General features: G+C 38.9%; 2 protein-coding genes across 2 annotated transcripts in view; one reads left to right on the top strand and one right to left on the bottom strand.

Moving 5' to 3' along the window:
* Positions 1-2,998, top strand: part of pter (phosphotriesterase related) — a 9,036-nt gene extending 6,038 nt beyond the window's left edge. Inside the window, exons 4-5 of the mRNA XM_015369868.1 lie at positions 1,947-2,087; positions 2,300-2,998. Of these exons, the coding sequence (XP_015225354.1) occupies positions 1,947-2,087; positions 2,300-2,510 (352 nt within the window). The 3' untranslated portion in view covers positions 2,511-2,998. The remainder of the gene's footprint in view (positions 1-1,946; positions 2,088-2,299) is intronic.
* A 1,110-nt stretch (positions 2,999-4,108) lies between these two features.
* Positions 4,109-6,700, bottom strand: LOC107081687 (complement C1q-like protein 3). Its single transcript, XM_015369879.1, has 2 exons — positions 6,080-6,700; positions 4,109-5,692 (listed from the first exon to the last, which is right to left on the bottom strand). Exons 1-2 carry the CDS (start codon positions 6,698-6,700, stop codon positions 5,513-5,515), a joined length of 801 nt encoding a protein of 266 aa, XP_015225365.1. The 3' UTR covers positions 4,109-5,512.
* Positions 6,701-26,639: the final 19,939 nt, after the last annotated feature.

Below are 26,639 nucleotides of genomic sequence, written 5' to 3'. Positions count from 1 at the left end.
TATCGGGACATAGACTCCTATGCATCTTTAACTAACAGTGCCATATAACCATATTATTGATATATAAGGCGTTACTATGATTTTAAATAATCAATTAAACGTGATATATACCCAGGTATGCAGGCTACTCATATATAATTGTATTTCTTAACAACCATGCACACTGCTATGTCTGGGTTTCTTTCTGCATTGTGATGAAGAGGGGTGGCGGGGGTCCGGTGGGTTGCTCTGAGCCCTGTTCATCTCGATCCCAGGGAATTTAGGCCAGGGAACATTGGTAGTTCTTGAAAACTCCTTCTCTCTTAACTCTCCCATTTAAACGTTATAGCAGAGCAGCATCCTTTGCACCCAGTTGTCACAAGATTATTAAGGTGCTTGCAGGCATCAAAGTGAGGGCCTCACAACTATTTACTGTATATCTATGTTAAATCCCAGTTGATTATCAGGGAGAGCGATGTGATGGTGAGGAATGTTTAAATAGTAAGTTCACTTTGATTAAGGATCAGAACACCGCCCTGTTTTATGTATTTCACAGGACCTCATTTATAGTCTTGTTTTACCAGTGAAAGCACGTATTACACCGCGATAATGGATGCAAGTTTATGATGATGATCCATCTATGATTCACGTTTTATGTAAAGTGAAATTGAAAGTCTTAGAGGACTTAATGTGGCTTCAGTTTTTCACCTCCCAATCTATGTCACCATTTTACCCGTGTCCTCTCAGAAGGTGCGTATGCATAGGTCAGCATAGGCATTAGGGGCCGCACAAGTCGACCGCAAGTTTGTTTTTGGTAGATCACAACCTTAACATAGTAAGTGGAACACACAAGCTTCACGCCGTATGCAAACTCGATAAATCAGACCCCAGATCTCCAAATAGTAGCTTGGATGTAAACATTTAAAATTTAGAGTAAATTTACAATAAATTCCTACTTGTATATCTAATTCCTGTTTTTAATCAGATCTGAAGTTGTAATCTATACAATCATTCCTCACAGGAAAAAAAAGTTTTTAATAACTTTTTAAACGGCTATAACTAACATCACAAATGCTCATGTGGGGACAATATATTATTTTTTGACCAGTAAATTGTACAACTTTCAGTTGGAAAAAGTATGAAATCCAATAAACGGCTTAATGTTTCACTTACAGATAATGACATGTATTAAAGAAATCACTGGTAAAGCTTCTATGACATAAAGTTCACCAGATTACATGTTGTCACCAAAAGCTGAAATCACTCCGTATTTTTTATCTTCCAAATAATTTCTCGTAAAAGTATAGTTGAAGATGTTTTTGGGTGAATCTTTAAAATAATTGCTCCTCCTAATTGTCGATCATTCTGGTAATATGTTTATGTAAGGCCATCCTACGTGCTCGTCCCTATTTTCACTTACCAGTGGTGAGTCTGACATAGTGGAAAAAACTGAAAATCTTTTTTTGGAAAGTAGGCTTGTATGAGCGATGCAAAAAGCAACTTATAAACAGAGCTTGCTCAAGAAGAAGTGGGCTTGTGCATGCTCTTGCATGCGTTTAATAGGCGTTCCCTCTCAGAAGTGGGTACAGCAGGGGTGTCAAACTGGTTCCAGAAAGGGCCGTGTGGCTGCAGGTTTTCTTTCCAACCAGGCAGTAGCACCAGACTCCAGTCATCTCATCAAGTCATCATGTTCAGATTGCACTCACTTGATGAGATGACTGGAGTCTGGTGTGGTGTTGCTTGGTTGGAAAGAAAACCTGCAGCCACACGGCCCTTTATGGAACCAGTTTGACACCCCTGGGGTACAGGGATGTGCATGTGCATTTTTTTTTTTTTTTAAGTGGAGAGGGCAGGTGTTTTCAAAAAGTCACGAAAATCCTCCACTATAACTTTAAAATTGTTTAGTATACAGCTGCTCATGAAATACAAGCCTCTAGATGAGTCTGAATTTCATTTTCTTATTCTAGGACAATATTTGATGAAGGCGAGCTGCTTGAGTTTGCAAACATGGGGAGTTACCTGGAGTATGACCTTTTTGGAACAGAGATGCTGAACTACCCATTTAACCTGAAGGTGGACATGCCCAGCGACAGCCAGAGAGTGAAAACGTGAGTAAAGCTGCCCTCAGTTACTAAATAGTAATTCTTTGTTTAAATCCTTCAATTAAAAGTTTTTTTATACATTAACTGTCTCACTTGATGCTTTTACATTAACCTTAACTGATCTTCTTGATTTCTCCTTATGAGTTGGTTTCTGTTTATATTTGGAGGGAACCATTGCTGTGGTTATTTTTTCACAAAGCTTGTTGGTGTTTCTCCAGCTTGGCTTTTCTGGTGAAGGAAGGCTATGAAGACAAAATATTGGTGGCCCACGACATCCACACCAAGAACCGTCTGACCAAGTTTGGCGGCCACGGCTACTCCCACATCCTCAAGAACATTGTACCGAAGATGCTGACAAGGGGTATCGCACAGCACCAGGTGGACAAAATCCTCATCGACAACCCCAAACGCTGGCTGACCTTCAAATAAGACACAAAAAAAGTAAACAAAGCTGGTTTGACAGAGCTGTGATTTTATTTTTAACAGCACAGAATGAAATGGGAAACCTTTAGGATAATCGTACTCATTGTTTTAAACCCTTAATGGTTATATGTTGATAAATCTCATGTTTGGATTTTTTTACTTAATAATCATAGGCTGCAATTTCTGCAGTTGAAAAAGATCAGCGTATTCTTTAAAAATTAAAACTAGAAATCTACCAGTGAATGGAAAAATTTTCCCTTGATTAATGCCATTCAGTCAGCAGCATTAACAGCTCCTTTCATATCAGTCTATTATAGTCATCACTTTTTTTATTGATTTGAATAAAAATCGTCTAAGAACAAAAGCTGTGTTGCATAAATGGAGATGATCCGTTCGTTCTTTGTGAAATAACTGCAGCTCATTTGATTTATTTTGGAGTCCTTGAATAAAAACCTTTAACAGCAGGTCAGACATTCAAAATAAATCTCTATCGGCAACAAAAAGTCTCTTTTTGGCATCCCTAATTCATACTTATATTTAGAATTTTTACGTATATGATAGAAAAGTAAATGTTAATAACACCAAAATGGTTCTTTCATTTGTTCTGTTTTTATTTATATACCGTATATATATATATATATATATATATATTTTGCTTTGGTAGTTTAATGAGTCTAAATTAGAGATGCATCTCTATGAAAAGCAATTTGCTTTCACTTCCAAGTAAACTATTGTCACTTTATTAAGAAGTTTTGACCTTTGTGATCTAAGCTTGCGTTATTTCTTTTTTATTTTATCACTTTGGCCTTTATTTGTTTAAAATCAAAGCAAAGCAATTGGACAGACTGGAACCAGGAAATGTTTCTTGATCAGTACTGATTGGTGATCAGCTCATCAAGTAATGAAAAATCTGTTGTCTTTTTTTAGCCAGTAAATAGACTTATGCTCTGATATTTAGCGGAGTCGCTGCCTAATGGTTAGGGCATAGAGCTTGGAATCCTCAGGTTCTGAGTCAGGGTTTATACATGAATGAGTAACTCTTATTTAATGCTTTTTAATGCTCTTAGAAATAATCGTAATGCCATCAACAAGTACCCATGACTTAAGTGTGTGTGTGTGTATATATATATATATATACACCTACACATGGCAAAATCTTTCGCCATCTTCTCCGTGGACAGGCTGTAGCCATGTCCTGAGTTCCTCGTTTTCCCACCACTTTGGTTCAAATTTGCATTTTTCCCATTCTCTAGCCTTTTCTCTGCCTCAAAATTCTTTTCCAAAGCATTTTAATGCCACAATTATCAAATTTAATGAATTAATGCAAATTAAGGCCTTAATTTAAGAAATAATAATTGAATGACTTTTAATGATTTTTAATGACCCGCAGAAACCCTTTGAGTTCGAGCCCCACTCCCACAGACTGCCACTCTGGGTACCTGAGCAAGACCCTTAACCCCACACTGCTCCCCAGGTGCTGCGCAGTGGTAGCCCACTGCTCCCCAAGGGGATGGGTTCAATGCAGAGAGTTAATTTCATTGCTCTGTACTTGTGATAGTGTGATGACAAAAACACAATTGAAAAAAAAAAAATACTGAGCTGGTGACAAGCTTGTATTTTTACATTTCATTTGGGATTTAATCTTACTACCACTACCGCAGGACCTGCGCTTTTTTTTGTTATTTCATTTTTTTGTGCGTAGTTGTCCTCTGGACAATAATGCTTTGTAAATGATCTGTAATCAGACCTTAAAGATAACAGAAGTTCATGTTGTCCAGAAAAAAACTGCTTATTGCACATCTGATTAAAACGGCTTTATATCACACATTAGTCATTAACTAAAGGAGACATTTGATTGGTCCAAATATTCTTCCCTTTTAATGTATTCTCTGCAGAGGGGCTCACACATATGGTGCAACGGTAATTATCTTTTTTTTAATTTAAACATCATCACTCCTCCTCCATTTGAAACATGTCTGTGAAGGTGTTCCCTGACAGGTGAATAAATGAGCCCGCTCATAATCAGTATGCTGCTCAGATCTCGTCACCATGGGCTTGTGTTAGATGAGATGTCACGGTGCCACCCTCATTGGGTGTCTCTGTGTGCCTGTGGGACAATGCTGGCGGGCCGGCCAAAACGAAGGACACGTCCTCCCCTCATCTGGGAACAGCTGGTCACACAGGGTGACTTCAACACATGATCAATGGTGAGATGGCCACAGCTGAGTGCACACCATGAAAAGTACATAAGTTGGATTAATCATGTCAGGGCTGTACAAAGAGAGCTAGATGATTTCATTTTACATTTTAACTGATGTTTTCAGATCAAGGAAAGCTGAAAGTTCAGCAAGCAGATTGATGAATGTTTCAGAGTTTTAGAAAAGATATGTCAGTGTTGGTGACTAACCAGGCTACCCTGCTGCTTAAACCAGATGCCACGTTGACACACACACATGAAAGAATGACGTGCACTGACCAGTTTGCCAATATACTTGTGCTTCATAAACGTCACATCATTTGATGCTGCACAGTGTTAAAATGTCAACGTCTTATAAACATGCATCACGATTCTTTTTTTTTAACGTTTACCCCAAATCATACAACTTGGACATTTTGTCTATAAATAAAGCACAGAAATAGACCAACACTGGACTGATTAGTGGTTATGTGGATATAAGGATCTGTGATTAAGTGCAAAATGTAGATTTTAACACAGCAGCTAAAGTTAGTTAATTTGTAAAGCCTACAATAGTTCAGTCAGAGCGCACGAGCCACACAAATAGATTTGACTTTGCTGTACAAAATGAAAACTGGTGTTTTACACTCTGGGGTCCCTCACTGCTGCAAAGTAGAGTTTTGCTTTTGCAGGACTTTCTGCAAATCTCTTGGAATGATGTTCAACAAAACGGTGAGCTTTATCTGTCTCTAATATCCTGAGTGGACTGAGCAGGAGCTGTGACAGCAAGCTTTACATGAAGAGATAGGGATCCATCCCTGCAGTCTGTGCTTCAGTCAGCGTACAGCATGAAGCCGGAGAAGGTGCTGTACTTGTTGTTGTTCCCGCCATGCGCCTTTCCTCCGTCCAACTTGATGTAAATCTCATCTCCAGCCTCCAGGTGGAGGACGACGCTGTTGCTGGCATAGTCGTAGTTTTGGTCCGCGTCCTGCGCGATGGCGCTGGCCCTCACCTGGCAAAAGATTTTATACTGATGATATTTATTCATACATTTATTATAAATTAATCGATTCTGATTAGAATGGTTTATCACTTTGATTTTAGCTCCATCATGACATTTTCTTTTATAGATGGTGTGCGTAAAAGCCAAAGTCGTGCAATATAAAGTTAAATTTAAACAATCCCTAATAATAGGCTATCCAAATAGATGCAATTTTATCAATCAGAGCATTTAAAAGTTATATGAAATATAACATTTCACGAGCTTCACTCTTTTGAGTTTATTTTTGCGTCCTCTTTTGGAATCCTTCGTGCGTAAAACTTAAAGTTTCACTTACAGCGTTTTTACGCACAGCGTCTCTGCAGGTAAAATTAGTTTAAATCCCAGTTTCGAACCTACCTGGTTGTTTTTGCAGAGGTCGGCCCACATGCTTGTTCCATCCCCGCCTCGCATCAGCACATGGTAAACGAAAAAGTAAATCCCCGGTATGGAACAGGTGAATTTTCCTGTCGATGGATCATAGTGATTGCCGAGGTTTGTGACAACGTCGTCGAATTTTAAAACTTCATAGCCCTCGTGTTGCTTCTTCAGCCCTGCGTAAAACGCAATCTTTGGTACCGTGTTGTAAGTGGCTGCGCTGATGGCGCCTGTTGGTCCATTTGCTCCAGGTAACCCAGGTGGACCCGGTGGTCCAGGTGGTCCTCTCTCCCCTGGAGGACCCACCGGTCCCGGTGGACCTGGCTCACCGACCGGACCCCTGGGGCCCATCCTTCCAACGCGCCCGGGCTCTCCTTGGGGACCCTGGATGAACGTCGGCAGCGATTGCACCAGGCGGTTGTCTTTGTTCGGGTTGGCCGCCTTCGCAGTGGCCGCCGTTGCGGTCCCGTGGGAGTCGCACACCATCTGACACGATCCGAGCATCTCGTATCGTGCAGGGGTTCCGGCGGAGTTCACCATGACCGGAATCAGCACCACCAGCACCAGAACCAGCGCCACGCCGCAAACACCAGTTGCGATCATTTGCGCCCTGCGTATTCGCGGCGTTCTTCCGATTGGATGGTCTTCCAGCCTGATTGCGGGCGAAATATTTGCAGAAGAAAGAGTTGCACCCGCTGTGGAATTGTACCCCGACTTCTGCAGGTGAAAAAGTCCTTTAAACCCCGCTTAAAAGAAACCATCCAAAACTTTGAACGCCTTGCAGGATCGATCCAACTTCATCTCTAACTTCTCCAAAAGACTTCCAGGAAGACGCGGACATGGAAGCCTGCAGCTTTCCTCAAGTTTCTGCTTATAGCGCGGAGCAACAGAGAGAAAATGGGCACGAAATGAAGCGCTACTCCTTCCTGGAATACCAGAGTGAGGGGAGGGGTGGAGGTGATGGATGGGGACGCGTCTGTGCCATTCTTTAATCAAATAAGAGGATGAACGACTTACAGACACTGATGCAACTTAGAAACTTTTAGAGGCAGAAAGTTTTTTTTCAGTCTGTGAAGTAAAAGGATATGTTTATCTTACATGTATCACTTTTCCAATTGATTATTTCTAAGCTCCACCCAGCACTGTTTTATAAAGGCTTATCCAAACAACTGCAACTTAATTAGGTCCGTTTAAGACAAAAGGTCACACCTCAGTGGCTCCCTTTGTCCAATTTATCATGTGGGGAAAATCTATAGAGCCACTGCAAAGAGGAGAGGATTCAGTAGGAGCTGGCTTTGAAGGATGACTCCTTATACCGATGAAACCAATGTTGGGTCGTTTACAAGGAAAGCTGGTAAACATAACCTAATTAACCAGTAGTTAGAATTAAGAGCTTCCACAGGTTATACTGAACAGTGTGATGGGAACACCTCCAATACTGACATTTTATCATTTTAACCAGGATGTGCAGACTTTTTATACCCTCTTTACATATGAACACGTCTGTGTAGTTTGATGATTTTATGGAAGTTGGAATAGATTTCTGGGAGCTTTGATTTTTGCAGAAGTAGAATTTCAAAAATAGGAATTTACAGCGAAAGAAAATAATCCGAGTTCTGGGAATGGCCAAATTAAACTGTGTAGGTTGTTCTCAGATGTGTTTGAGTGGTTAAGAGAATCAAGCAGTTAGAGCCATACCTCTGCACTCTCTCTTCCATCCTGATTGATCTCATCCAGCTTCTCATTAGGTTTTTGTTCTCCTCCCTTAAAGAGTTTTGCAGGGTGGTTTCAAGCTGAAAGCACAAAAGCATATAAAAAAAATGCAGCCATTAAAAAAAAACAAAAACATTTTTACTCATTATTCACATTATTTACATGGTTTTGATTAATCATTTTAAAAACTATTTTAACCTATGCAATTATTAGATACCATATCTGGATTTTCTTGCATTCTAGTCATTTTCTGGTCATATTATATCTTGATAGATATTTACACGGTTTATTTTTGGTTGTTGAAGAGACTTTTTGGTATTTTATTTTCTCTAATAGGCTTCTTTTTTGCAGATTTAAAATTCATGTACAAAAAAAGAAAAGCTGAACAGGAAGCTCAGATGAAGCCTTATGTTGTCACTCCAACTTTAAATAGTTTGTTCAAACTCCCTTTAGCCAATAGCAACTATAACTTTTCTCAGGACTGGAGCAAATCTAGAAAGAATCATTTTGTTTTTACTCAAAGGTCAAAATGTATCTGCAACTCTTACATTTAAATTCAATGAAACTGTATTTATAAAGGTTTTTGAAAAATAAAAAAGCAATTTGACCTCTTGAAAACGTTGATATCTTTAAGTCTTTGACCCAAGCAGTATGACATTTGATTTTCTTATATATAAAGAAATGCGTTGCTATGTTTTAAATTGCTAATTGAAGCAAGTCTGGAATTTTAACATATCAAGTAAAAAATCTGTAAAGTTAGGTTTTATGTCCATCTCAGAGCTCAGAGGTATTTGGAGTCTGGATTTAGCAGCCTTCAGTCAGCATTTTAGAAGTGCTGTGTTTTAGGAACATGGACTTCTTTAAAGAACATTTTGGAACCTTGAAATTTTCTTTAAAAAAAATAAAATAAAAATGGAAAATGCTTGAAAAGCTGTGCCTTTTTTGTTGATTAGCTCTAAATTTCGGTTAATAAGTACCACTTTAGGCAGGCAAAGTAACACTAGCTGTTGTTTTCTACTGTTTACCAACCACGGTCTGAGATTCTCTGATTTACCCAGAGCCCTGGGTATTCTCCTATACTCTCCTTTCTTCAGATTACCATGGTATTTGTGTTAGTTTTGATCAGGACCTATAATTTAAATCCCATATCAATGAGCTTTCTAGTATTTCCTTCTTTCATCTGGAGAATTTTGCAAAAATCAGAAATATCCTGTCCAAGGATGACGCTGAGAAACTAGTCCATGCATTTGGTACTTCAAAGCTGGACTATTGTAATTCTTTACTATCTGGAATTCCATAAACTGTAGTTTAAAGCCTTCAGCTGATCCAAAATGCTGCAGCCAGAGTTCTGATGAAAATTTAAAAGAGAGATCATATTTCTCTTCTATCCTGGCTTCTCTCCATTGGCTTCCTGTTAAACCCAGAATAGAATTTAAAGTCCTTCTTCTCACATATAAAGCCTTAAATGGCCAAGCTTCATCTTATATCAGAGATCTGATTGTTCCTTATGTTCCTAACAGAGCACTTTGCTCTCAATCTGCAGGTTTACTAGTGGTTCCTAGAATTTCTAAAAGTAGAAGGGAATGCAGATCGTTTACTTATCAGGCTCCTCTCCTGTGGAACCAACTATCAGTTTTAGTCCATGAGGTAAACACCCTGTCTACTTTTAATGGTAGCCTTTAAACTTTCCATTTTGATGAAGCTTATAGCTAGAGGGGCTCTGAGCTATCTCTATAGTTAATGCTGCCATAGGCTTAGACTGCTGGGGGAGATGGGGACCCCTTTTTCATTATTCTGCTTTATTCTATCTCTATTCTCCCATTTTGCAAAATGAATTAGTTCAATCTTCACCTGGTCTGTTCCTGTTTGTCTGTGACACTATCCTGGAGTGAAATATCAGTTGTCCTGCTGCCATCAACACCTTTGTATATAGATGTTCGAGCTTGGCCTGTTTTTCAGTGTAGTCTTGTTTCTATGACTTTGAAATGTATGCATTCTCTTTCATCCTCTGATAAGGGAGCTGGCTCAGAGCTTGTCTGCCTGGCTGTGTGTTTCCTGGACGGGGGCCACCTGTGGAGCTGGTTGGCAGTTGACTTTTGCATCTCTGCTTCTTTTTGTTCTTCAGTCTCCTTGAACCCCAGTCGGCATCAGAAGATGGCCGCTCACACAGAGCCTGGTTCTGCTGGGGATTTCTTCCTGTTAAAAGGACATTTTCCTTTCCACTGCTGCTACAAGCATGCTTGGTGTGAGGGATTGCCTTCCAGTAAATGATTGAATGCAATCAGCTGGTTTTCCTTTCAACCAGTGTGATTGTATGATCTGGTTTAATTGCCTCTGTAAAGTGCCTTGAGATGAAATGTGTTGTGAATTGGAACTATATATATATATATATATAAACTGAACTGAATTTTGAACTCAGCTGACCCCAAATTTCTGTAGAACATCTGTCTGGGGACTGAGGCAATTATAGAAGAAGGTTTATTTAGCGTTTGCCCTCCAGTTTGGGCTCTTTATCCAGGGGAAATGCTCCACCTCTTCACTATTCTGACAGAAACCACCTAATTTATATTTGAATATCATGGTGTTTCAAAGACTTGATATGAACTCCACATGATTCCCCGGGTGTTTCGGAAGAGAAACAAGTCCATAATGCCATAGATGCTCTACCAGAACAGTTTACATTAGGTGTTCTTCCATACCTCCATGCTTTGTTTCACACAGTGTTTCACAGGTGAAACATTTGTTGCATGTAACCTAAATATTAGTCCAATCAAATCAAAGAACAAGGCTCTTCTCAAAGTCCTCATTGTTAGAGAGCATTGTTGTTAGAAAGATATATGTGATTAATACCCTCTGCTTCAAATTCCTCACTGAGGCGTCAAGAGAGATGTTGGTTCTCATCCCTCCTTGACTTTAATGTTGTTCATAAAAACAATAAATTGACCTTTTAAAGGAATAGTACACCCAAAACATGATTAGCCTTCATTTTCTACTCACCCCCATGCTGAACAACACTCTGGAGTACTTTTTTGATATCTCAAATGCATCTGGAGATCTGGGAGGCTTCTTGCTGTCTGCTGACATTCAAATAATGGAGGTCCATGGCGCCTGAGGCAGAAAGGTCCATAAAAGTCCACAAAAAATGTGTCAATATTCCTCCATACTGCTCGTCCAATGTATTCCAAGTGTCCTGAGTGGGTAGCGTCCATAATTTACCCGAAACAAAGTCATTTAGAATGTTTTTAGAGCATAAACAGTAGTGTATAGGATTTCCTAAAAGCGCGTTCACGAGTCTACGGAAACCGCGGCAGACCAAACCAGATGAAAGTGCGCATTCAGCTCGGCAAAGAACTCATGCTCTTCCTCAAGACTGAAGTCCTCAGACATTTTTCTTTCGTTGTTTCTGTCTTTGCACAGGTAAACAGCACATTTCTTCTTCTACGCTTGCATTATCGGCAGAGCAGACGCTGAATGCGCACTTTCATCTGGTTTGGTCTGCCGCGGTTTCCGTAGACTCGTGAACGCGCTTTTAGGAAATCCTATACACTACTGTTTATGCTCTAAAAACATTCTAAATGACTTTGTTTCGAGTAAATTCTGGATGCTACCCACTCAGGACACTTGGAATACATTGGACGAGCAGTATGGAGGAATATTGACACGTTTTTTGTGGACTTTTATGGACCTTTCTGCCTCGGTCACCATAGACCTCCATTATTTGAATGTCAGCAGACAGCAAGAAGCCTCCCAGATCTCCAGATGCATTTGAGATATCAAAAACGTACTCCAGAGTGTTGTTCAGCATGGGGGTGAGTAGAAAATGAAGGCTAATCATGTTTGGGTGTACTATTCCTTTAAGGCCTATATCGTTCTAAAAACGTAGATTTTCCTCTTGTGAAGCAATGTTTCTGTCAATGTGGATGCGTTTTTAAAGATGCTAAAAACATTTTTTTTTTTACTTTCTCATTTCTAACGATAATAATAATTGAACTTTATTGATCTTACATTGGAGCAATTTACCTCTGCATTTAATCCATCTCCTTTGGGAGCAGTGGGCTGCCATCTAGGGGCGCCCTGGAAGCAGTGTGGGGTTAAGGGTCTTGCTCAGAAAGCCAGAGTGACTGTCTGTGGGAGTGGGGCTTGAACTCAGAACCTCAGGATTCCAAGCTCAATGCCCTAACCACTAGGCAACTCCCCATTAGATCTACAGTTAACTCACTGGTATTTGGAACAAGGAATAATTTAATCCATCTTGAAAAAAACTCCATTTGAACATTTTGAATTTAAACTAAATTGTTTAGATAGCACTGTCAAAGGGCACTAAACAAATACACGTTGAATCTCGGGTTGAAAGCTTAACCTTAGGGTTTCATTACTTTTAAATTTTTTTAAGGAGTTTGTTCCAGATCGGTGGAGCATAAGAACTAAAACCTGCTTCTCCATGTTTGGTTCGGGGTATACAGAGTAGATTAGAGCCTGAAGAAGGCCCATAGAAGGCCCCTTCAAAATAGTCCAATATTTTCCTCTAAGCTGTTCTTGGCTGTTTTTACTTGTGTGTTTTGGATCATTATCCTGTTGAAGACCCATAACCTGTGACTGAGACCAAGCCTTCTGACAGTGGGCAGACCATTTCTCTCTATATATCTGGAGATTTCATAGTACCCTACATAGATTCAGACACTCTGTGCCAGATTGAGCAAAGCAGCCCCAGAACATATCAGAGCCTCCTCCGTGTTTCACAGTAGGAACAATGTTCTTTCCTTGATATGCCTTATTGTACTGTTTGTAAACATAGAGCTGATGTTCCTTGACAAAAAGCTCAAGTTTCCCTCATCTGTCCTTAGGATATTCTCCCAGAAGCTCTGTATCCTTTCAATTTGTAGATTGGAATATTCCAGTCTATGTTTTTATGGTTTATTTTCAACAATGGTGTTCTCCTTGGTCGTCTCCCATGGAATTCATTTTGGCACAAACAATGACAGATAATGTGATCTGACTCTCATATTCCTGGAGCTTGAAGTTCACTTTTAATCTCTAGAAGTTTTTCTGGGCTCTTTTGTTAACATTCATATTATCCTTCCTTTCATACATATTTGTCTATAATTTTCCTCATGATCTCTTGAGATAACTCTTTCCTTCACTTCTTTTGGTCCATGTTGAGTGTGATACACACCATGTAACCCAAAAAGCTCATTGACTACCTGTAGCCCCCACATATAGACCAAATAACTGATTACAAGGTTGTAGATACCTGTGATGCTAATTAATTGATACACCTTGATTTAATGTGCCCCCTTGGTGACAATTTTTTTTCATTGTTTCTTGAGGTAACATCATTTTTGTCCAGGTAGGTTTTATTCCTTTATCTTTTAAAAGCATTCTATGTCTGACTTTCATTTGTTCATTTTATTTATTATTACTTTTGCCAGATTCAAGTTATTTCTGTGACCATTGTGTTTTTTTATTTCATGAAAGTGGGGCGGCAAAGTTTTGTCCATGTGTGTATTTTGGTGCAGAACCATTAATAGTTTATAGATTAAAATAAGCAAAATAATTAAAATGCACTCACTGGCCACTTTATTAGGTACACCCATCCAACTGCTAGTTGACACTTAATTTCTAAGCAGCCAATCACATGGCGGCAACTCAGTGCATTTAGGCATGTAGACATGGTCAAGAAAATCTCCTGCAGTTCAAACCGAGCATCAGTATGGGGAAGAAAGGTGATTTGAGTGACTTTGAACATGGCATGATTGTTGTTGCCAGAAGGGCTGGTCTGAGTATTTCAGAAACTGCTGATCTACTGGGATTTTCACGCACAACCATCTCTAGGGTTTACAGAGAATGGTCCGAAAAAGAAAAAACATCCAGTGAGCGGCAGTTCTGTGGGCGGAAATGCCTTGTTGATGCCAGAGGTCAGAGGAGAATGGCCAGACTGGTTGGAGCTGATAGAAGGGCAACAGTGACTCAAATAACCACCCGTTACAACCAAGGTGGGCAGAAGAGCATCTCTGAACACACAGTACGTGGAACTTTGAGGCAGATGGGCTACAGCAGCAGAAGACCACACCGGGTGCCACTCCTTTCAGCTAAGAACAGGAAACTGAGGCTACAATTTGCACAAGCTCATGGAAATTGGACAATAGAAGATTTGAAAAAATGTTGCCTGGTCTGATGAGTCTCGATTTCTGCTGCGACATTCGGATGGTAGGGTCAGAATTTGGCGTCTACAACATGAAAGCATGGATCCATCCTGCCTTGTATCAACGGTTCAGGCTGGTGATGGTGGTGTCATGGTGTGGGGAATATAATAATGTACCCAACTTCTGATGGCTACTTTCAGCAGGATAATGCGCCATGTCATAAAGCTGGAATCATCTCAGACTGGTTTCTTGAATATGACAATGAGTTCACTGTACTCAAATGGCCTCCACAGTCACCAGATCTCAATCCAATAGAGCATCTTTGGGATGTGGTGGAATGGGAGATTCACATCATGGATGTGCAGCCGACAAATCTGCGGCAACTGTGTGATGCCATCATGTCAATATGGACCAAACTCCCTGAGGAATGCTTCCAGCACCTTGTTGAATCTATGCCACGAAGAATTGAGGCAGTTCTGAAGGCCAAAGGGGGTCCAACCCGTTACTAGCATGGCGTACCTAATAAAGTGGCCGGTGAGTGTAAGTCTATTCTCTGAGATACAGGCAGTGAGTGTAGCAATAGTAATAGTTATATATAATGAGGAAGCAGGTAGCAACATTCCGACTCCACTGCAGCTGTCTGATCAACTTTTTAAGGAAACCTGTGAAGACAAAGTTGATTAGTATTTCACTATTAATTCGTTTTTCAAGATCCTGCTGAGAAAGTTGTCCTGCTATCCTGTAGATTTTCTTTAGGTAACTTAAGGTAAGCATTATTAAAGTCTTTATTTGCCTTTAAATGTTCAGGTCTGAGTCCATAAATACTCCCAGATCTTGAGCCTTATTGGTGTTTTATAGCTGAAGCTGGGCATTAACTTTTAAATGATCCTCCTTCAGTCCAGAAATTATTACTTAACTTTTGTTTTAATTCCATCCATCCATTTTCTAACACGCTTAATCTCAAGTGGGGTTACGAGGGGTGCTGGCGCCTATCTCCAGCTGTCTATGGGCGAGAGGTGGGGTACACCCTGGACAGGTCGCCAGTCCATCGCAGGGTAACACAGAGACAAACAACCATTCGCGCACACACACACACCTAAGGAGAACTTTAGAGAAGCCAATTAACCTAACAGTCATGTTTTTGGACTGTGGGGGGAAGCCGTAGTACCTGGAGAGAACCCACGCATGCTCAGGGAGAGCATGCAAACTCCATGCAGAAGAATTGAACCCAGAACCTTCCTGCTGAAGAAAATTTTGGCACATACATGCATTGATTTCTTCTATGTATTTACCCAGAGATTGAATGGGTTCATGGTTATCTGGTAACATCATAATGCATAGCTGTGTTTGATCTGCATAGTTATTGTAACTTAATGTTGTTGTTAATCAAAATCAGATTTCTTCCAGCATACTACACCTATATTGTTCACAGATTTTCACAAATGTTCATATCAGACAAAGATAAATTAAGATAAGGTAGACATAAAACTGTATTACATAGCTTTGGAGGAAGTTTTGTTTTTCCTTTTTATTTTTAGAAATTATATACTTCCTCAACATTCAAGGGTTTTATGTGTGAATGTCCGGCTAAAGGTAATGTAACAACCTTTCAATCTGATTCATGTCCAGATTATGACTAGGCCACTCCAGATGTTCATTTAGTTTAAAGAATCACACTGAGATGTTTTTGAACTTGACCAGTCTGATTAAACTGCAGCTACACCATCCTAATCTGAGGCTGAGACTTTGACCAAGTTCAAAACCCTGACTAATTTATTCTACCCAATCAGAGGTGTACTTGCTGATGTGACTCTGATAACTCAATTCAGTTCAGTTTCAATTCAGTTTATTTAAATAGCGCAAATTCACAACCCATGTCATCTCTAGGCACTTTACAGAGACAATGAACTCGGACTGGTTAAAAGTTTAAAGCCAGGAAAACCAGCTGATTGCATCGAGTCACTGACTTGCAAGAAATTTTCCTCCCGGACAAGCTTGCAACTCAACTCAAGTGCACTTGATGTTAGAGATGTCACAATCTGAAATCAATTTCGGATATCGACCAGATGTTTGCCAAAAAGCTAATATCGGATTATACCCGCCTGCAGGTAAAATCTGATATTTCATGCTGATAGAAACACTCTGCTTCTGTTTCAATTTTCTGTACCTCATTGGTTAATTTTCCATTTTGTTCTCATACCTTTTGATGTTGACCTTTGTTCTCTGTTTTAGTAACATCACTTAATGATGCCATTTCTAACATTCTACCGTACAAAATAAGTAATTACAATATTATGCATGATTCATGCTAATAATGTATTGGGTCAGTATCACTATCGGCCAAATCTCAAAGCATCAGTAATAGTATATGATTTACAGCAACTCTCCATGGTTCTGAACTGGCAGTGTTTGTCACTGATCATCACACAACCTTCACCATATTTGACAGTAGTAAAAAATGCCGAGTTTAAAGCATCTTTTCTTTAAAAAGCTTCTCTTCTGCCTCATTAGTCCACAGCATGTTTTGCCCAAAGTTTTTTGTCTAGAGGATCAGAGTGAAGACAGATGGACACAAACGCATGCCACACATTTCTTTATTTACTTTATTAGTGGTAACCAATGAAAGTCGTGTATCTTGTTCCTCTAAAATTCTTTCTTTACGTTTGTCTTCAAACCTGATTAATAATTGTTTTGGGTGTTGTGAATATAATCAAACTGTGAGGACACCTTTCTAAGCCATGGTATTTGTCCTTTAACGTATAACGCAACTAGCCGCAGTTAGTCAGTATAATGTCAGAGGAGATTTAACTAAGTTTTACAGGTGTTTGCAAGTTTAAAGGGCAGTGCATGTAAGCTAAGACTCATTAACATTTCTAAACAGACACATTTTCTGTGGGAAGCGTGATACATAGACAAGTATATAAGTGGACAGTATATAAAACTCTGGTACACAGTCACTCATGCACAAACACAGTAGGACATACTGTGGCGGCTATGAGTCAGTGAGCACTTGTTAGTGGTCAGGCTCCTTCCCTCCAGTTGGCACAAACCTCCAGTGACTCAGGGAGACTTGTCGACCAGGAGCCAGCATGAACAACAGTGTCAAAACTCACCAAAAGCTGTGGGAAGACAAACAAAATCAACTTGTGATAAATGCTATTTGCACTTTCACACAACTGAATCAGTTTCTAAATATTGCACTTAGCTGGAAAAGCAGCAACTTACAGCTTGTCCGGAGCTCATTTCCATCACTGGCTGTCCAGTGCAGGATCTTCGTTACATGGCTCACTGTGTCGAGAGTTTCCTCTGGTGGGGGAGAGCCCTGACAGGTTGTTTTGAGTCTCAGCTTCAAAGTTCATTTACAACCAGTCAGGCAGGAGTCCACCGGGAGTCTGATGATTTTTCTGACACCCAGACAAGCAGATGTTCAGAGGACATGAATAAAACATACAGCCCATCTGACCACGGAGCGAAAGCTCTACGAGAGTCTAATAAAATATGAGGTGTGATTTCAGTTTGCGAGGAAAAAAGGAGGAAAAAAGGAAAAGCTTTGTCAGATAAGTGGGATAGGGCATGAAATATGTATGACCTTAATGTAGCCTGGTCAGATTGGCTAAGTGCGGTTCAGATGTGGATATGACAATCAAAGCTGAGACAGGTTTTGTCAAGGAGCTTAAGTGGTGAATGAAAGGAGAGTGAATGGACCTCTCATTAACAGCCAGGAGTATGAACAGAAACATTATGCGACCCAAGTGTTTATCCACCGATAACACACCATGTGTGCCATGCCTCAGTATTTTTCCCGTTCTGCTCACTCTGAATCTGGCTGTTTATTTCTTTTTTTGAATCCACTGAAAAAGCCAGAGAAAAAGCTGGACTCGGGCGTTGAGCACAGCAGGAGGTGGTAACAGCGTGTGTTTCCACACAGCCCACTCAAAGCTGCTCCCGCCCCGCGTTTTAGACGGAGAAGCAATCACAGTTGTCCTTGGTGGGACATTCAAGCAAAAATCAAGGTGTGATTGTGTTATTTAATTTCATTATTTAATTCCATCAGACCAGCTAACAATCTGAGTGCATGTCCTTGTGTCAATGGGTCTTTTCATATTTCAATTACTAGTGTGGGAGGGATGTCCTTGTGTGGACTTAGGAAATAATCAATTCAGATTAGATAGGTTATAACCACACAGAATCAAAATAGATTTGGAGCTTATGCCTCACTAAGGTATAACTCAAATCAGACCTTTCCATCTAATGATCATTAGCTTGGATTTATTATTGATTTGGGGATTTTAATTTTATATTCAAGAATGATAATAAAGAACTTTAAAATATGTACCAATTTTTATCTTAATCTGCATCTTTTTGAAACCAGACAGGAAAATTAATACATTCATTTAAAAATATATGCACTCACCAGTGAATTGATCAGATATACCAGTGAGGGGCAGATTTATGGATAAAAATGACTTGTTGAGGTCAGACATCAGAAAGCAAAGACTTTAATCGTAGCATCTAAAAAAAAAACCTGTTCAACAAAGTTAATTCTTTCAGTTTTGCTAACGCGAATGCTGCTAGATTTTAAGTCAAATACCTGTTGTAAGTCTCCATGTAGAATTGTGTGGTTTTAGAGAAAATCGACAATTAATTGAATCTTGTGCATCCAGTTCTAGTAAAAAAAAAAAAAAACAGCAAAAAAACAACAATGTTGCATAAATTTAAATCTTTGCCGATGAGTGGTTTTAAACTTATAGTGTAGCCTGACAGTTTGATACATGAACTGTGAAAGTAATTTAAGCTTTTATCAGTTTGATTAGGCCAAACCGGATAAAAGAGTAACACAATGCAATTACCAGCTGTGTTTAGGTCAAAGGATTGTGAAGGCCAGATGGTGTAAACTGTGAAGTGAGATGAATGACTCAGCCAAGTACATAGAGGGGGTCTGTTGTAGTTTTTGTCCAAAGTCTGACATTAAATTGCCAGCATACAGTAGCAACCTTTAACACTTGATGGAGGGGCAGAGAAACAGTTAAACCTGGTTTATTTTTCATCTTGCTAAAATCTCAGATTAACACAGATCTTGGGAGCCCAGCACAATTTGAAATGAGCATATGACTCAATGACGCCTTCAAATCAGTTTCAGTTTGAGATAGAGATGAAGCAACACACATTATTTTCTTTTCTAGAAACATCTGGAAAAAGTGCACCATGCTATATTACTTTCCAGGTGAATCCCAGATTGTGCTTTCTTGTCTTTTCTAAAAAAAAAAAAAGTGCTTTAAATCAGTTCTACCTGTCTTTATCCATGCTGGGTCAAATCCTGACGTTTGAAAAAAAGAGGCAGGAGAAGCAGAATAAAGCCTTAGCCTCGCTGCATGCAGTTAGCGAAGCCTTCTAGCTTAACCATGTCCTGGAAAAGACCAGGAGTAGCTTCTCCCTCTGTCTTTGGACTGCTGATTCATTTTGATGTTGGCTGATCAGGTCCAAACGATTTCACCTGCTGCTTCTCTCTGTAAGTTTGCTTTAAGGGACTTCACTTAATTAAATTGTTCTTGCACCATTTCTCTGTACGACTGTGACGTCCACTGAGATCTCTTATGGTTTTGTATTGCAGAGGGGCTACTGCGCATGTACAGCTTTTAACGAGAGTCAATGGCCAAAGATTTTTGTGCCCAAGGGTGGAAATACATCACCAATCCGACGAAGAAACAGCTTTACTTGTCATTAAATATTTATCTTGCACATCTAAAAAAAATCTGTTGATATATTTCGGAATATATTTTAATTTTATTTGAGTTTGTTTGTTTTTTTAAGTCTTAATCAAGGTCACTGGGTAGGTGGGGCGGCACCCTGACGCCCTCTATTGGCCATTCAGCACTGGTAAGAACCTAGTTTGAGTGGCATACGCTGAGGCATTATTTTATATCATATGAGTTATTTGGAGGATTCATGCATAGTCTAACACGAAAGGATTTTTTGAGGTTGTTACCTTGAATAAAGTCACCCTCTGGAACAGAGGTGAGTCTTGCACCTCTTGTCGTAGGACGGTTGTCAGCTTCCATCACAGCCTATAATGACTTCTGCAACTGCATTTGAAAGCAGTACATTGCAAACTAGTTATACCTATTCAACTTTTCAAATTTGGTCACTGTCATACCGCAAATATCTGTTTAATTTAATTAGTTAGTTCTCGCCATAACCTACTCTGAGCATAAAATGCTTAAAAAGTATATTTTTAGGCACTTTATGGATGTATTTTATAGTTATATCATCTGATGTTACTTTATATGGGTCTAATATATGAAATCCTCATAAGACCACTGAAGTATTAAATATTTATTCAAGGCTCTTTAGCTTAATCTGTAAAATAAAAATAAAAAGTAACATCTTTAGTAACCATTCAAAGAAAGTTTGTAGATTTGTTGTGACTTTGCATTGGTGACTGTAGCGCTGCTTCCTATTACTAACACACTGATCACGTTTGGTTGTTTCTCTGCTGCTTCCTCCTGTCCTCCAGCAGGAGCTCACAGCCAAACACGTCATCGCTCATATCTTTGAATAAGACATTGAATCATGAGTTGCAGCCTCTGAAAAGCAAAGGAGGAACAATGTAGAAAGACGCTCAAATGGTTTCAGTTGAGGGGGAAAAAGCCTGTCAGGAAAGCTGTGTTCTTAAGCAACTTGACCAGAACTAGTGTGGATGGGATAGAAACAAACGTGTTATAGACGGACAAAAATGCCAGTATTCTACATCATAAAGTAAAAATCAAAGTAAATTTAACTTTCACTGGACAAATATTAAATGTTTTGCAAACAGAAGAGTCTACTGTTTATTCTTGGATTGTTATGATTGCTCACAGTAACTTTGTGCTTGGAAACCCGGAGGACGAGATTACAGAGGATTATGGCGAAACCAAATCCCACCCTCTCCATGAAAACAACAAAAAACATATAAGTAGATTGATTTTCATGGAGATGTCAATCGATGCTTTGTTTTGCTGATGGCATCAGAGGGTGGAGTGTCACATTTTCTGCCGATGAGATTGAACGGCATCGAGGGGCTTAGTGGCAAACACAATCGAGGAGTGTAAACACAGCGAGGGCCACGAGAGGCCGATCAATGGCCCCAGTCTGGGATTGATTAATTACCCCATGAAAGAGACTGAGGTGTGAGAGCACCACAGAAACCTGATCAGAACAAGATTTATCACCCAATCTCTGTATCATCACCCCACCCCTCTCACTGTTTTCTCTTAACAGGGTTTTTTTTTTCTCTTTTTAAACAAATCTGTCCTTGTTTCTCTATTTACTGACTTGACTGTGTCACATAAAAGTAGAGAGATCCCTTTAATTTTCTCAAACAGAAAAAAAAGGAGGTCAAAAAACAAGGTTATGACCTTTAATCTCAGTTTTAATTAACACTGCAATTAAATATCAAGAGCCCATAATGATGCCTTGTAATATAATAAGAAGTCATTTGATTGTCTGAAATATGATTTTAAAGTCATTAATTAAAAAAATTAATATGTATTAAGTCTTGTTTAACAAGAAAGGAAACAAAAGAAAAAACATTTCAGTTCATAAATATTTTATTCATCAGAAAGAATCTTTCAAGGTAAATATTCTTCTCTAGACTTAATGAACTGTTATGGCTAAATATATGTGAGGTAAAAAGCTCATGTAAAAAATCTAGAAACAGCTGTTAGGGATATAAACATTGCAAATATATAACACAATGACACATTATACATGATGTGAAAAATAAAATGTCTTTTTTTAAACATCAATATCTGAGGTTTTATGATATTTTTTCTGTGATATTCGATGGCTCAAAAACTCCTTCACAAAAGGGTGAGCAGATAAAAAAAGAAATAATCAAATGTGAGACATATCGGATGGTTTAAAGGGACAATGACAGACAATTTTGTTTGTGCGTTTCTTTTGCAACTCACTTTTATTGTTGCTTTACATCGCGCTCCCATCGAATCAAATTGGAAAGTAACTGGCTTATTGCACTAAAAGCTAGCTGGACTTACTTTTTTATAAACTGTCTTTGTTGTGGCTGCTTTTTATTTTCACAGCTTAAATATAACACAGTTTAAAATATAAGAGCATGGCAAATAATTGGAACTTCTCAACATTTGTGATAGCTGCTCTGCACCACTCACCTAAAAAGCCAATAATTCTGTTTGAAGGTAAAAATGTAAAAAAATAAAATAAAAAAAAAACTGGTTGCCTAACTTTAAACCCTGAAAAATAATCTTTTCCTAGAGTCTTTGGATCCATTCCTAGCCTTCAGTCTATATTGGTTGCAGCATCCCAGGATTCCTCAGGCTGATTAAAACATATTTCCGCCCTCTGTCTTGCAAAAGTTCTTCCAATCCAACATCTCGTGTGGACAGCCTTCCTAAAAACCCCAGGTCGGGTTTAATTCTGAAATCTGTCCATTCCAACACTTTAACTATGGTGGAATGTGAGGGGGCCTCTACCGAGTTTAACTGGGGTTTTGATATTATACTCAAAAGGTTTGATGTTGTTTTTGTGTCTAATTTACTTCCTTATCACCTGACTTTAGTTCTGTGGAAATCTAATGTTGGTAAACAATTTTCACTATTAGCAAATCAGGAAACTGAGTTATAATCTTAGAGCATTCATAGATTATATTGCAGCGACTAAGAAAGAATGTTTCCATTGTAATGAATTTAAAATTAAATTAACATCTGTCTTACATTAATTAAGTCTTTATCAGATTTAATTAATGTCGGATAAATCCATCAGGCTGCTTTCCACCTTGTTAATGTTTGTGACACACTTTTCATTATTCACTCTGAGTTTGTTTGTGTTTAAATGGGTGTAAAATTAAACTGATATAGATAAAAAAAAAAACTGATGTCTCTGTAACTAGACGAGAGTCCAACCCATATTCAGAAAAACATGTGACCGACTACAAAGGCGGAAATCTCTAACTTGTTAACAAAATACTATCATATATCAACCACCTCATATTCAGTGGGGTTAAATCAGAAATCACAACAAATACATTTAAATTCCCCACAATTTCTCCATATTTTTTCTATTCTAAGCTTACTTAACAATCTGACGTTCTAACATATCATACCATAACATAAACATGTCTAACATGTTCTACAGTGGATTAGAGACCTTCATGGGCTTTGTCAGCCTTGGTAAGAAGAAGAACAATTCCCATTTTATCCCATTTGTTTGACTGACTTTCATTGGCTAAAAAAACTGAAAAGTTACTTGCTCAGGACAGGCCCAAGTGCTGCCTCTGAAATAAATTACAAATGATCAGTTTGCCTTTTTACAATCAATCAATCAATCCATCCATCAATACATCCACCCTTCCATAATCCATCCATCTTAAAGGTGACTTTCCCCATGCATGTAAGTATTTTTAAAAAATCTTTTTTTTTATTTGTATATTAAAGTTATAGTGGAGGAGTTTCTTTTGGATCTGGGTGGATCATCAAAATAAGTGGTCCTCCTAATTGTCAATAATTCTGGTGATATATTTTAGGCTGTCCTAGGTGCTCGTCCCCATTTTCACTTACCGGTGGTGAGTCTGACATAGTGGAAAAATTTGGAAGTAAGCCTGTATGAGCGATGCAAACAGCAACTTTTAAATGGAGCGTGCACGGGGAGACATGGGCTCGTGCACGCTCTCACGCGAGTTTAATTGCCGTTCCCTCTTGAGAGCGGATACAGAGTTGTGTATATGTATTTTTTTGGAGTGGAGAGGGCGGGTCTTTTCAAAGATTTACTAAAATCCTCCACTATACCTTTAATTCATAGATTTTTTTTTTTCACACTGATTGTAAATGCTAACCAGGGTAAGTTGTCCCTCAGATAAACAGACCAACAAGATTTGCAGGTTCAGCCATACAAAGTGTTGCTCCACAACAGCTCTGCAAAAGATCCTGCTAGATCAAACTAATTTTTGCTTTTTCAACAGAGCAGAAAAAAATTGCCACACTACTAAAGTATTGAAAACATGATGAAACTGTATTGGAGGAACTTTGACCAGACTTTCTTTTTTTCTGTTTAGCCATTTCAGAAACATCTGAAATGATTGAACCTGACAAGCCAGGTGGACAATGTGTAGCAATGTCCTGCTGCCAAAAAATCTCTACGGAATATTAGGGACATTTGGCAGAACCTTACAAGCTGAAGGAGGAAAGCGAAACCTATGTTGATAAAATGTAGTTACTGTATGGTTAGTCAGTGGGTAAAAAGAAACAACACATCTTTGCCATCCAAAGATAACCAAAGCACTTGTTCTTCTTTCAATGATTAAATTATAGGGTCTGACATGAACAGATGTGATAGCAACCAACCAATCCATAATACTGCAACATGATTGACCGCCCCATTTTGGGTCGGTTCTTGAATGACTGAGGCAGGAGCAAGAAGAGGATTCTAGTGCATTTGTAAGTCGACAAATACGCTTTAAACCCGTTTCCAGTTGGGCAGGCTTCCTCAACTTTGTGATGAGAGGAAGCTATTTAGAGCTGCCTAATGCAGAAGATCTTGATGGCATAAACACAAATGCAGGGAACGCCTCTTAGGAACAAACCCTTCTCTGATATTTTCATTTAAATTAATGATTTTATTTGAATTTAAATAAACTGAGTATTGATTCATAAATACTGCCATCCTCCTTTAAAATTATCAACTTGTGCCATCCACAAAAATAATGTTAAAAAAAAAATAGTTGGAGCATGCTTTTTTTTTTGGGGTTTAAGGCTTTTCCCCCTTTTTCCTTTTGCATTTTCCTTTTTTTTTCTTCCGCCCCAACCTTGTTTTTTTAGAAGATATGAGAAGTCCCATTAAAAGTTCATCACAAACCATGTGGGGAAAACAGCCTGTGAAGATGGTCTGGTCAGATCAGACCTAAACTTTTTGAACAACATGCAAAACACTGTGTAAATGAGAACTCTGGGGAGTTTATTATGAAGATTGGTAATGGCAGTATGATGCTGAGGGAAGATTTTATTTAGCTAGGATAGGGAATCTGGTCAGGATGACTAGCGAAATTGAAAACAATTAATTTTCTCTTTATTCTACAAGGATGGAATACTTTGGGTTTGACATGCACATAAAATCCCAATAAAATAAACTGATGAACTTTTCTTGCCTCAGCCCCTCCTATCAAAGTTAGTGCCATTCCTGACAAAATAACTTTTAAGATCCTGAATTACACAATTATGAAAACATTCCGATGACAAATTCTCAAACACCACTAAGCTTCAACTACCCATCACAGTCGGCTAAATGAACCTCCACATATGAGACAGTGCCCTTACTGGTCACTGTCATAACCAGCGAAGCCACATGACAGCGCTGATATCTGATGCATAGCTGTCTCGCTGTCGCCCGACATCCTCACCCGAAATAATGATGACCTTTGATTCCCAAAAGATGTCAGGAGACAGGAGGAAAAACTGCAAACGCAGCCAATTAATTTGGGGTGAAGAGGAGTGGAACGAGTGAATGCGTCAAGCAGCTCGAGTGAACGCTGAAGGGCTCCAGGAAAGACAAAGCTCAGGATAATTAGGATTCAGAAAGCCCTTTGTCAAAGATAATTAAAGCTGACAGCCACTGTGGAATGGAGAGGAAGAGAGCAGAAAATCCCTTCAAACTACAGGGCTCACTTTTAACAATCACTCTGCATCATTCTTCAGCCTCACACACACTCACAACCTGCAGTAACATCCATCATCCCTGCTTGTTCTGATATTGCATACTAGGCATTATAAGAGACGACAGATCAAGCAGGGAGACAATAAAAGCTGCTGTGGTTTTTAGGGAAGCCTGTTGAGCCAATTGGACATTATTAAAGCCAATAGATTCTGATTCTGTTCATTATTCTGCCCAAATATTTGTACGAGCCAAACAGGACATGGGGGAATCCTTTTTTTAACCTTATAATTGTACATCAACAGGACAAAATTAGCTCTCTAAACTGTTTGCTTTAATAAGTCACAACAAAAATGAATTTTATAAACCATTTAGTGTTTCTCGGGGATGTGTTTTTTTTTTTGTTTTCGCTCAGGCTAAATGTTGTTTTGATGTATTAAAGTGTATGCCAATTTTGTTTCTTGATTATACAGATACAATAAATTATTTACACCCCTGCAAGATTTTCCAAAAGCTTAAAATGTTGACACATTTGTTGATTTATGCCATTTCTATTATTCTTGTTCTTTGCATTTTGTCCCCATCCTTTTTTCCCCTCAATCAAACAGCAAAGCCTTTATTTGCCATCATAGCAATGAAACACTTATTGTGTTCACTAACAAGCACTTTGCATATCTCCCCTCTTCATTTCTGAAAACCATTAGCTCTTGATGTTTGCGGGTCCAGCTTTTGTTGACTTAAGGCAAAGACACTAATTCTGCAATAGGAAATAAAGAAACTTCATTTAGCCAATAGTCACAATGTTTGCAGAAATTCTTGTTGAAACTGCAGGTGGATTAAAAAACAAAATAAAAAACAAAGAGCCAAACACGTCAGCAGTTTTGTCAGATGCTATGGTCTGCATCCTTTGTCCTTAACCTTTAACCTTAAATATGACCTATTGGTTTTACATCCAGTGACTGAGGAGACCCCTCAGCAGTCAGTGAACTCGCCTTTATGTTTAAGAAACCATCTTAAGATTTCTGGGTTTG

The sequence above is a fragment of the Cyprinodon variegatus genome, unplaced genomic scaffold (genome assembly GCF_000732505.1).
Source record: "Cyprinodon variegatus isolate N-32 unplaced genomic scaffold, C_variegatus-1.0 Scaffold39, whole genome shotgun sequence".
In the NCBI taxonomy this organism is placed as follows: Eukaryota; Metazoa; Chordata; class Actinopteri; order Cyprinodontiformes; family Cyprinodontidae; genus Cyprinodon; species Cyprinodon variegatus.
This window is presented reverse-complemented; position numbering and strand designations above follow the sequence as displayed.

Excerpts from the sequence above, each read along its gene's own strand:
- LOC107081687 (XM_015369879.1), bottom strand. The coding sequence starts at position 6,700 with ATGATCGCAACTGGTGTTTGCGGCGTGGCGCTGGTTCTGGTGCTGGTG. Across the intron at positions 5,693-6,079 it reads ACCTCTGCAAAAACAACCAG|GTGAGGGCCAGCGCCATCGC; the intron begins GTAGGTTCGAAA and ends ATCTTTTGCCAG.